Source organism: Crocodylus siamensis, chromosome 6 (genome assembly GCF_052110815.1).
Source record: "Crocodylus siamensis isolate JL-2025a chromosome 6, ASM5211081v1, whole genome shotgun sequence".
NCBI lineage: Eukaryota > Metazoa > Chordata > Crocodylia > Crocodylidae > Crocodylus > Crocodylus siamensis.
In genome coordinates this window covers 1711701-1724315 of record NC_143400.1, presented here as the reverse complement: position 1 = coordinate 1724315, position 12615 = coordinate 1711701, and the positions used below count along the sequence as shown (strand labels likewise).

Here is a 12615-nt window from a genome sequence, read left to right as displayed (position 1 = left end):
AGGATCTCAACAGCAAGCTTGTTTGCAGTAATCATCATTACAACTACGTCAGTTAGGTACAATTCACTGCTAATAAAACCCCAGCAGTGAAAGCCCTAGTGCATGCAGAGATACAAGTACACCAGGGCCTATTCACATCAGCTCATACCCCATCATAAGCACTTAACTGTGTTTGTGTTAGAAGGGCCGTGCCAGCATAACAATGCTGGTGTAATTACAAGCATTTGCCAGTGTGGACCTGCTCAAAGACTTCTAAGAAGTGCATATGATTGAGAACACAACTTCTTGAGAGCAGTTTGCCAGAAATCAGCCTTATCTGCTTTGCCGCATCCGTCTCGGAAGCCAGTTCAGCTAGAACAGCGGTCCTAAGCCCAACATCACTGGTGCCTTTAACAGAACAAGTCATCTTACCACAGCAAATTTAGATGCAAGCATAAAGCAGTCATCAGGTGACTGCAGAGCTCCAGCCTATTTTGAGAGGGTGACTCCGCTTTTCGCACCCAGGTGGTTTCACCACACATGGGAGGGGAAACAGGAGTGGAGGCAGAGCTCACGCATGCACTCTGAAATGCCATGCATGACTCTCCTAGGAGGATGTCAGCCGAGATGCCACTTCATAGTGCCAAACTGCTGTAGATTCCCAAGCAAGTTTCTCCAGGTGGATCAGAACTGCCATTCCACACCAGAGAGAGGGCTGCACCTTTTAATAGCAGGGCATCAGCATGGGAGCCATATGCACCATCTCCAGGCCACAGCTATGTCCCAAAATGTGGAAAAATCATTACCAGCGTGAAGCAACTCTGTTGCAACAGCACAGTGGCTATTTCTTAAACATCCTTCTAACCTCGGCCTGATTTTAGCCCCATGCGGAAAGCTCAACAGCACAGGCTCGTTACAGCTTTGACAAATACACGCTTGTTGCAATCGGAACAAAATATTCCCTTTGAAAGTTCCTTCTCCTGCCAATTCAGAGTCTAAAAATTCCTCCACCTCCTTAAATTCTGTTCTAGTATTCTTAGTTCAGTCTGAAATAGCCTGCAATTAAGGTAATTAAACAAAATAACAGATGGCTACCTTGAATTCTCTGCTGCCTGCCTAAAAACAAACCTGAAACAAACACACGGTTTTCAAACTACCAGCCAATATGAATGCAACATCTGCATAGGCTGGGTTTCTCCACGTATTCGTGGCAAAGGAAAGGGTGCGTATTCCCCATAATCTCGCAAGCAAAGGGCTGCCCTATTGTACAAACAGGGACAAAGTCATCCCTGGCTTGAATGGAGGGAGAAAGAAAGATGCACCCTGCCCAGGTCAGTGAACCTCCCTATAGAAATAAACATGAGGAGACTGGGACAGGAGGGCATTTTTGTACCTACAATACTTTAACTGTTAATATTAGAGCAACCTTAGCAGTCACTGACTTCAGTTAATTGGAGGAGATAATCAATTTAATGCCACACATTCAAAACTGCAGAATTTAAAGGGTACAGTTTCTCAATCAATCAAGCTCCCATTCAGATGCACCCTCTCATCTTGCATGAGGTGGACAAGTAATAAGTGTCACGCAGTGCATTCAGATACGAGGACACTGTTTCAGGATACCCAAAAACCCAGCTCAGCCATGAGTGGATCTGACAATTACCCCAACATCCAGCCAAAGCCAAGTGAACCAAAAAGACTGCTGATGCCATAAGTGCAGAGTCAGTCCACCCCGAGCATGTATTTCCAGGCTGCAGGCCGCAGAAATGGTAGGAAGGATTTCTGCAACCCAGTCAGATTCACAGGGATTGCTAATAGGCACATTCCAGAGAGGGCATAAGATGCACAGGGAATTGGACCTCAGGGTTTTTAGAGCTGGGCAGTTTGTGCATTATGAGAGTTACAATGAGCACATGGTCAGTTGACAGCCATTTATTTAGCAGCATCACCTGGCAGCTAGAAAGCACAATAGATACCTTATGAACAAGCAGCGTCAGATTTGGCAAGGGCCGGTCAAGCTTTATACAAAAGTGTCTAGATGTACAGAGAAAGTTTGCAGGCTGGAGGCCTCACCTAGCGGCACACCCTTCCAGCCCAGAGCACAGGAAGAAACCCTAGTAACGCAGCTCGCCCCCAAAGGGGCCCTTCAGTCACCAGGCAGCAAGGATTTCTCTCATGTCTGAACAGAGACTTCACTTTGATGGGTCAGCAAGTCCCAGGGGCTCTGTGTTTAGTGATTAGGGGGAAACCAGGCAGAGGGGTAGGGAGGGGAACCAGACATTTCCCCTTGCAGGGCTCCCAGCCCTGCCCCCTCCACAGCAGATCCCTTGGCAGGGAACTCAACTGGCAGAGGCATGCGGAGGAATGGTTGGGAGTTTGCTCTCTCCCATCACATAGGTTTCAACTGCCCCTCCCAGCCCAACACCCACAACTCTTTCCTCCTCCGGCAGCCAACACCCGGACCAGTGCCCAGCCTCATCCATGCCCAAACTTCCCCGCAAGCTGGGCCTACCGTTCTGTTTCTGTCCTACCACACCCAGACCTCGAGCCTCTCCCTTTTCAAGCTCAGCAGCCAGCTCACCTTGAGCTGATGGCTCTTCCAGAGGCTGATCCCAGCCCTGACCCCCTTCCTCCACCCAAGTTCATTTTTTTCATTTAACCCTGGCTGCTCCCCCTCCACATCCTCTTGAAGCAGGTTCTTTCACCCCAAAAAACAGACCATCTATCCCCCCGCCCTGCCCAAAGAGAACCTAGCAGAAAAGCCCATGGCCCCCGTTCACCCGAAGTCACTCTGGGACAGACCCATGCCAGCACTCTTGCTCCAAACCACACAATACAGCTGCTCCCCCAAAACAAGCAGATCCCCCCACAACCCCACACACTGGGGCTTCAGACACCCCCAAAAAATTCACCCACCCCCACTTGCAGCTGCAAGGACACAGCCAAGACTCGACCTACAGCCCTGGCCCTGCAAATCCCAAGCAGCACCCCCCGGTTTTAAATTCCACCCCCCTACAAGCCCCAGCTTCCTTGGAAGCTTAGTCTCCCCCATCCCAGAGGCACACAGGACCCCCAAAAGCCCCCAGTTAGAGCCTTGCAGACACCCTAGTCTCACGGACCCCCCCCAATACCCCTACCCAATCTTCATAGCCTATCAGCCTCCCCAAACCTACCCCAGAGGCCCCCAAGCCTCCAACCACCCAAAGCCCCCCTCAGTCCCCTCACACGTGTCACTGGGGTTTGGGGGTCTGCAAGGCTGAGGCTCAGCTCCCTCCACCCCCCAGAGCCTTGCAGACCCCCGACCTCCCTCTTCAACACCCCCAAAACCTTAGCCCACCTAGCCGCCACCCCAGACACCCTCAATCCCCCCATCTCAGAGACCCCCCCATTCCCAGTGCCTCACGGCTCTCTGCAGACCCCCCACCAAAAGTTTCACAGCCCTCCAGCCCAACCTTCTTAAACCCCCGCTAAGAGCCACAGACCCCCGCAAACACCTCAGCACCCCAGAGCCTCGCAGACCCCCTCCAAAAAAATCACAGCCCCCGCAGCTCCCCTCACCTCACAAATTCCGCCCCCCACCCCAAATCCTCAGAAGCCACCACCCCTCACGCTAACGCCTCACCCCCCCCACCTCCTAAAAATACCACAGCCGCCTGAGACCCCCACCGGCCCCGGCCCCACCTTCCGCTGCTGCTTCTCCCAGGCTGGGTCGAGCAGCAGGTCGCGGTCCCAGTCGTCCTCCTGCGCCATGTAGTCGCCGTTGGCGCCGGGCCCGTTGCCGCCGTAGGGATAGGGCTGGCCGGCGCTGTGGTAATCCACCATGCTGCCGCGCGCCACCCGCTCGGACCCGGCCCGCTCCGCCCCGCGCTCCGAGGCTACTGCGGCCCGCCCCGCCCCGCCCCCTCCGCACTGCGCCGGCGCTGCCCCGCCCCCCCGCACTGCGCCTGCGCCGCCTCGCCTGCGCTGGGTGAGGGGGCGCGCTCCCTCCTCGCAGCGGGGTCCCCGAGGGCGCCCCACTGCGCCTGCGCTCAGGCCGGCCCCGCCCTGCGCGCACACTCTCTCGCGATGGTTCCTACGAGAGCCGCGCCTCGGGAATATTCATGAGTATACCCCCCATGCCTTATGAATATGCATATTGCTGTTAGTACTTTATAATAGTGTTATATGTGTAGAATCATATGCTATATGGTATATGTAACATATTATTTATTATAGGTAATATATTATAGCTGAGGATATTATATTGTATACCATGTAATTATATATGTCATATGTTATAACTGATGTAAAGGTCAGCTCTTGCCATCTCCCCTGAGGAGGGGGGAGGAATTAAACTAAATAATTAAATGAAAACATGACCGAATGGAAAACTGTCATTAAAGTTCTACAGGCTGCTTTGATGGATCCCTGCCCTCCAGCAAGGAAACAAAGGGAGGAAGTGTCCCTGGGCCTTATAAAAATAGAAAGGGCCCTGCCTATGACTGAGTGGCTCACGCCTAGCTCCTGGCCCTTGGACCAGAGGAATCATCTTTATAGAAGAAACTGCAAATGCCCTAAATCAGAACCATGATTTGCACCAAAAAAGGAAGCGGGTTTTTTTTCTCCGTAACTGGGCTCCATGACCAAGTGTCAGGAGCAGAAGGAGACAGTCATTCTTTCCCCTGGTCACAGCCAGCCCAGGGTTACCTGCCGCTTGGACAGCAAGCTGCATACAGGTGCATGCAGGGCCCACGGGTGTGCAAGCAGCAGCACAGCAAGGCGGGAAGCAGCCCAGGCGGTAGCATGAGCCTGCCCGAACTTAGAAAAGCAAGGACAAAGTAAGCACCTGGGGGCTCCTCCTGGAATGATTTTATGACCTTCAGCTTATACCACAAAGGGGCACTTTGGCATCTACTGTCACACACCACAGCAAGTGCCTCATGCTCGCATCCTTCATGCTCCCAGCTTGCAGAGAATGAACCAGTCTGTGACGGGGTGCCATATCTGGGCTGGCTGCAATGGGACAACTGGGTGTTTCGTTCCAGCTGGACTGTGGCCAGCAACACAGGGAACAATACACAATGGGAAAGTTCTGCCCCTCGGGAGCGGTCTCGCACAGAACAAGCAAACCACCCCCCAGAGGCTTCCCTGGGCCCAGGTCCGAGCCAGAGAGGGTTCCAGAAATGGAGGCCTGGGCCAGTGCTACGGAGGTAGGAAAGGTGCCCAAATGGAACGACACTTATCTTCTCTCCTCACACGCTCTGCTCTCTTCTCATTATCTTTTCTTTGTCTTTGTTTCTCCTCCCTGTTTCCTTCCTTCCCCACCCTTTCTCCCTCTCCTGCCTTGTTCCTTTCTTTTGGGAGCAGGAAGAAAAAAAAAAAAAAAGTGTGCACTGTTCCCTGTGAGCCAGAGCTATCTGAGCAAGCGTGAGCCAGGGCAGACGGATCAGGGGCAGCACCCCTGGACCCTTCAGCTAGCGGCTACTGTACAACACAGCCAGAGGGGGAGCTCCCTGCCCCGCAGCCGCCTCCTTGTCACGCTTTGCTGCATTTGTCACTTTCTATAGCTCAGCACCAGCCTCTACATTCCTGTGTTCCCTGCACAGCCGCACTCACAGGCTTAATTAGACCCAAACCAGACTCTAATGAGGCCTTGTTTTCCACAATTCTCAGGAAAAGGCACAGGGACCTCCACACTCCTGGTGCGGCTCATCGGGTGAAACTAAAAGCCCCTGGATGAACTGGCCACCTCCAGGGAGGAGGAAAGCAACCTATCCAATGCTTAAAGGGGAAAATCCTACTAAGAGACAGGGGTTTTACTGCCTCTAACTGCTGTTAGCAATGGGATCAGCCCTCCAAGGACCACCCCCCAGCTATTCCAGACTCAAATTTTAACATAATCTTGTGATCTTTGCCCGGCTGGAGAGAGAATGTAGCCATATGCACACAGATGCAGCCTCCAGTTCCTGCTCTGAACTGCTAACCAGCATGTCCTAGCCCCTGTGCTGCTACCCCAGAGAGCCTTTTCAGGGCTTGGATTTCCAGTGTCAAAGGAGCCCAACTCAAATCCTGCCCTCACCTCACTGCCTGGAGCAGCTGGGCTGGTTTTCCCACTGCCTAGTTAACCCCCACACAAGGGTCAGGCTGTAAACATAGGTACTGGCTGGTAAGACCAGCAGCCACTGGGCTGGAGAGAGGGGGAGTCATAGCCCAAAAAGCTGCCATATAAAGTCCTTTCTAGATGCAAAATCCCCGATGGATCTGGGAACTGGCAACAGCCCAGCCCAGTCCATTCGGCTGCTTTCCCTCGCTCCACTCTGAAATCGTATCAGCATTTTTCTTCTCTCCTGCCACCCCCCTCCCAGCATTTGTTTTTCTCTCTGCTCCACAAAGGGGCAGGGGTTACGCTCTCCCGCTTCCTGCCTGTGAGATGCTGAACATTCCTGCAATGTATATATTTAGCCGCTGGCTGGAAGCCACTGTTTATAATGAGGGGGCTCCCAGGGTGCAACAAGAGGGTGTGAGGCACTTCTAATCCCCACCCCACCTGCACCAGAGATGGTAAAATGGAAAGGCAAGGTCTGCCCAAAGCGCCGGTCTGAATGACAGCAGCTCAATAAGGAGTTGGGGGTGGAAGGGACAGGGTTGAAGGGTTGCATACACTGCTCTGTGTTCAAAAGCCCCAACCTGGAGCAACCATGCCCAGAAGAGAGGCAAGCAGCAGGCAGCTCAGTGCCACAGGGTTTTCCCCCAATGAACCCTACCATGCAGAACTACAAAGGGACCCTCAGGGTCTCCCAGGTAGTTTAAGGGTCAGTGGGATGGAGGCCAGCTCTGCCACAGCCTGCTGAGGGCACTGAAAGAGCCAGAGACATACATGGCAGCTGCAGCTCAGCACAGAGAGAACCTGACGCCAAAAAGCAAAAGATGTGGTGGCTCCCAGGCAAAGAGAAACAGCATAGGCCTCTTCCCCTCCCCTGCACAGGACACAAAGCTGCTCTTGTGGGGCCTTGAGGAAGAATGCCCTGCCTGCAAAGAATCACCCAACCACCCCCCAAAGTTGGTCTGAGAGATCACCCACAAAATGTCCACACCTGGCACACAATTCCTGGCCAGCAGCAAGATCCAGGTCCATGCAGGAATGATGCTGTGAATACCAGGGTGCCCATTCCCAACTCAGCCATGGAACCCAGGAGCCCTGATTTCCCTTAAGACCTCTGAATAGCAAGTCTCAGGCAGAGACTCCCTGCAGGGTCCCCACACTGGGCAGCTGCTGCCCCAAAGAAGGCCTCAGGGGGCAACCCCCAGAGCAGCACCATGACCACAGGCCAGCTGGGGTGGCTCAGGCCCTCCACCAAGGAGAAGCATGACCAGATCAGCAACAGGCTGGTTCTTATTTACTGGGCACCTACCACCACCTGTCGGTCAGAAGAGTAACGACAGCAGGACCAGTTGCTAGGAGTCATAGTTTCATAATTAGCCAGGTTGGAAGGGACCTGAGCAGATCATCAAGTTCGACCCCCTGCCGTGGCAGGAAAGAGTGCTGGGGTCAAATGACCCCAGCAAGGTGTTCATCCAACCTCCTCTTAAAGCCCCCCAGGGTAGGAGCCAGCACCACTTCTCTTGGAAGTTGGTTCCAGCTCCTAGCCGCCCTGACAGTGAAGTAGCATCTCCTGCTATCTAGCCTAAATCTACCCTCTGCCAGCTTGTGACCGTTATTCCTAGTCACTCCTGGTCGTGCTCAGGGGAACAGGGACTCCCCCAATGCCTGCTGGTCCCATGACTAGTTTGTAAGCAGCCACTAGGATCCCCCGCCTCAACTTGTAGGGCCTGCCCTGCTGCCCCCTGATCATTTGAGTGGCCCTCCTCTGGACCCTCTCCATGCTGTCCACATCCCTCCTGAAGTGCAGGGCCCAGAACCAGACGCAGTACTCCAGCTGCAGCCTGACCCGTGCTGCATAGAGGGGGAGGATCAGCCCCTTGGATCTGCTTGAGATGCATCTGTGGATGCACAACAAGGTGCGGTTGGCCTTCCTGACCACATCCCCAGTCAGCCTGTGTTCATTTTGGCATCAATGACAACTCCAAGATCCTTTTCTGCCTCTGCACTGCTGAGAAAGGAGTTCCCCAGCCCGTAGGTATGGTGCTGGCTCTTCCTCCCCACATGCAGCACCTTGTACTCGTCAGTGTTGAAACCAGTCCTGTTCTCATCCGCCCACCTGTGTAACCTGTCCAGATTTAGTTGTAGCCTGTCCATCCCTTCTAGTACGCTCACTTCTTCCCACATCCTAGTGTAGCCTGTGAATTTGAACAAGGTGCTTTTCACTCCCTCGTCCAAGTCACTGATGAAGATGTTGAACAGTGCCGGCCCGAGAATCGACCCCTGGGGGCCCCTACTGCCCACATCCCTCCAGGTCAAAAACGATCTGTCCACCACCACTCTCTAGGTGCAGCCCTGCAGCCAGCTGACTGTGTAGGTGTTGCCATCACAGTCCCCCAGTTTCTTAATGAAAATGGGATGAGAGACAGTGTCGAAGGCCTTCCAGAAGTCCAGGAAGACTACATCCACCTCAACAGCTGCATCCAAGGATTTTGTGACCTGGTCATAGAAGGCCACCAGATTGGTCTGACAGGACCTGCCTCTGATGAACCCGTGTTGATTGCCCCCCAAGCATAACCTCCCCTACTGGTCCCTCACAGACATGCACCAGGATAATTCTCTCAAAAAGCTTCCCCAAGATTGAGGTAAGACTAAATAGCTTATTTCCCTGGGTCCTCCCTCCTCCCTTTTTTGAAGACAGGAACCACATTGGCCCTCTTCCAGTCCTCTGACACTACACCAGAGCACCATGAGTGCTTGTAAAGCTGTGCCAGGGGTCCTACAATGACCTCTGCTAATTCCCTCAGCACTCGGGGGTGGCAATCATCAGGACCAGCTAATTTAAATACATCCAAGTCCTGCTTGCTCATTAGCGTGGGGCTGGTTACCTCACCCCAGGATTCCCTGTTTTTTTTCTTAGCTGGGTAAAGTGTCCATGCTCTGGAGGAATAATGACCTCCTTATTCTGCAGCAATTTGTGGCTGGGGGTGGGAGGGTGGACCCTCAATCCAGCCAGCAACTGTCCAGGGGAGAGACAGTCTGGTCTTGGGAAACATGCCAGTTCCAGCCCAACAGCACTCCCAGCCCCCAGGAGCCTTACTCAGAGCTGGGGCTCCCCCATCCTCCCACCCCCAAGAGGAAACAAGAAAGGACCTTTCCATACATTTATTGGCCAGGGCTGGATTAAATTTAAAAATGAATTAAGTAAAATAGACCCAGAGTAGGTTCTCACAAGCAGTGCAGATGGCAGGGGGAAACAGAGACATCACAAGGAAGATGCCATGATGCTGGAGACACCTGAAAGAAGGGGAGGAAAACAAAAACAAAAATAAACCCCGGAACAGCAACCCCATGTGCTCCAGTTCACAAGAATTCAGGCCAGGGAAGGGAGCTGGCCTGAGGGGGGTGGAGGGGGTAGGTGGTGTCCATGGGCCAGGACAGGACCTTGCCCTCTGTGGACAACTCACTCCAGCCAGATCCACACCCCGCTCCCCATCCTCAGTACCAGTGGGGCCTCAGCACTTACTGTCAAAGTCTATCTTCTCTACGATGTTCTTGGGCTTGACGCTGTCCTCCTGGTTGCAGATGAAGACCTTGCCAGGCTCAGTTTCTGTCCAGCCATATTTGCTCATCCAGACCTTGAGCTGGCTGTCTGTGGAGAAGCCAAGGGAATGAGCCAATGGTAGTTTGGCATAGGGAAGGTGAGGTGTGAAGGGATGTGTGTTTAAGCAAGGGGTGCCAGGATGCAGTAAACCTTCAAGGGAAGTGATAAAGCACCAAGTCTGCCCTAAGACTGCCAGTGGAGAGCAAGTAGGGCAACTAAGCTCAGCAGCACATGGAATAAGGGCCCTAGAACCCCTGTAGCTGGGACAGCATTCCCAAAACCCAACCCAGACAGCCTGGAGTCACAGCAGTAACAGTACAACTCAGACTCCCTTGAGCTGCTCACCCTAGATCAAAAATGAATCATTTTTGAGAGGGGTCCAGCTTCCCTTTGGAAAACTTACCTGAGAGGTCTCCCAACATCTCTGCCAGCAGCCACCGATCAACATGCTGGTAGGTGATCCCCACCACATGGCAGATGACTGTGGAAGGAACACGAACACTTGGTGCTACTGGCACGTACTCAGGCATGTCCCAATCCCCTCAATGCACAGTGAGTACTTTAGTACAAGCTGTTGAACCCCTCTGCTGTGCCCTACTGCCCCCACACATGCTCTGGGGCTCAGTGGCTGCTGGCTCAAGGGAGGACAACACATTTTCAGGTCTACTGCCGTCTGGATGCGCCAGATGCTAAGAGGATCCTTGCTGCAGGGAATTCTACGTGTTGTACCTTCATACTACTTAGCATAGAAACATGTGCACTCCCCCCCCCCCCGCCACCAGGCTGTACTCCCTGTTTAGCCAGCAGGCACAGGGGCGAGCAGGAGCACCAGTGTCACGCCCCCTGGCTGATGCTGGCTGGGGAGCAGGGCCGCCACTAGCACAGCCGCTTTTACGGCGAGAGTGAGATCATTTGCGAGGGACCCCCCTGGTCGCTGACTGGTGTTTGGGGGGAGGGGCACGTGCTCCCACTGACTCAAGGCACTAGACACCCGTGACTTGGCAGAGCGCTGAGGGGAGCAAGGGACACAGCAGGCGCCCATCACATCCAGAGACAGGACCTATAACCACATTTGCCCAAAGGGGGTCATGGAACAGAGTAGAGAGCAGCCACTCACATTTCCTAACAGAGTCCTCAAAGCCAGTGATCCCATCCAGCAGCTCCATGTTCTCATCCAGGGCTTGCTACAAGAAAACATAAAGGAAGGACTGTGCATTAGCGTCAGTTACCAAGCACCGCAACAGATGGCCGCATCCCGACACAAGGCCAAGAGCTTATGACGCAGTGACTACAGGGGTGCCCAAAAGGAGGCACGGGGGCAGGGAGGGCACACGCTCTTTACAAGGTGAATGGAGCCAAGCTTGGTCATGCTACAGAGACTCCCAGGGCTCAGGGCACCAGAAGAGCAGGACAATGCTCACCCAAAAGGCCTGGAAGTGGCAGGTCTCCAACAACTCCCCCAGGTAGAGGATCTGCCTGATCGGCCTCTCTTCTTGCTGTGATAAACAGGTCAAGGGGGAAAACAGCAAACGAGCAGACAAGTGGGGCCCCCAGAGTTCACTCCTGGATGGAGAAAAGAGCTGCACAAGGCTCACAGGGAGGTCAGGTCCCACAGCTAGGGAGCGCCCACAGCAGAAAGGAGACCCCTCCAAGCCCTCCCACCCCAAGCAGGCAGCAACACGCTCCTTCCAACCCGTCGCGAGACGGCCCCGGGGGAAAAAAAGATACGTGAGCCTGGTCGATCATGCATTTGCAGAGGGTGAAGTCTGTGTGTGGGAGGTTGGTCAGCGCCTTGAGCAGGATCTGAGCAGTGACGGTGGTCTGGAAGAAAGCTGGATTGAACTGGTACCTAAGGAGAAGGGTGGACATATCAGTGGGGGATGGGGGGAGATTCACGTGGTGCCCCCCCCCCCCCCCAAAAGCAGGGTCGGGATGGGAAGCAATGCTCACAGCTTGAGCACGGCCAGGTTGGCCTCCAGGTCGTAGGCGTTCTCCTTGGCCTGCGTCTCCACGTAGCGCTCCAGCGTGGCCAGGTTCTCCGGGTTGTACCTGGGGCACGAAGCGGGAGAGGCTGAGCACGAGTAGCCCCCCCTCCCCACCCGCCCGCTCAGCCAGCCGGCTCCCCGCCGCCGCCTCACCGGTCGATGCCCTTGAGCAGCTTGCCCACGTTGGCCCGCATCTGCTCGAACAGCGCCATGGCGCGCGCGGCGGCGTCCGGGGCCGCGAGCTGTAGCTGGGCAGCGCCGGGCTCTTCCGGCCGCGGCAGCTTCCGCTTCCGGCGCCGGGCCTCGCCTGGCATGCTGGGACGGGGAGGGTCCGAAGAGGGAGGGGGAGAAGAGAGCCCCGGCCAGGGAAATACTCTGCTAGGCCCCGCCCCCTGCGCTGGGAGGCCACGCCCACGCTCCCCTGTCCGCTTCCGTCGCTAGGCAGCACACACCCTTAGCAACCAGGCCCTCCCTCCCCGCCCCAAGTGCCCCCTCCCCCCCCCAAGTGCCCCCTCCCCCCCAGATGCCCCTTCCCCCCACGCGCCCCCCCTTCCCTCAGGCTGCCCCCCACACTCCCCCCAAGTGCCCCTTCCCACCCCAGATGCCCCCTCCCCTCAAAAACTGACCCCCCTCCCTCAGGCTGCCCCCCACACTCCCCCCAAGTGCCCCTTCCTACCCCGATGCCCCCTCCCCTCCAAAACTGACCCCCTCCCGCCAAGCACACCCCCTCCCTCAGGCTACCCCCATGCCCCTACCTACACTAGATGCCCCTCCCATCAAAAACTGACCCCAAGTGCCCCCCTAGTTGCCCCATCCCCTCAAGGTGGCAGCCCCCCTCCCACCTCAGATGCCCCCTCCCCTCCAAAACTGACCCCCCTCCCCCCAAGCACACCCCCTCCCTCAGGCTACCCCCACACCCCCACCTACACTAGATGCCCCTCCCATCAAAAACTGACCCCAAGTGCCCC

General features: G+C 55.2%; 2 protein-coding genes across 3 annotated transcripts in view; both read right to left on the bottom strand.

Moving 5' to 3' along the window:
- Nucleotides 1–3856, bottom strand: part of ACTN4 (actinin alpha 4) — a 70279-nt gene extending 66423 nt beyond the window's left edge. For both annotated transcript variants that reach the window (XM_090055929.1, XM_090055928.1), the window contains exon 1: nt 3661–3856. In XM_090055929.1, the coding sequence (XP_089912055.1) occupies nt 3661–3801 (141 nt within the window). In that variant the 5' untranslated portion in view covers nt 3802–3856. The remainder of the gene's footprint in view (nt 1–3660) is intronic.
- Nucleotides 3857–9208: 5352 nt separating this feature from the next.
- On the bottom strand, nt 9209–11976 carry EIF3K (eukaryotic translation initiation factor 3 subunit K). The gene is made up of 8 exons (XM_090051943.1): nt 11801–11976; nt 11613–11711; nt 11391–11511; nt 11084–11158; nt 10780–10846; nt 10066–10143; nt 9585–9710; nt 9209–9355 (listed from the first exon to the last, which is right to left on the bottom strand). Exons 1-8 carry the CDS (start codon nt 11959–11961, stop codon nt 9324–9326), a joined length of 759 nt encoding a protein of 252 aa, XP_089908069.1. The 5' UTR covers nt 11962–11976; the 3' UTR covers nt 9209–9323.
- Between the last annotated feature and the right edge of the window lie 639 nt (nt 11977–12615).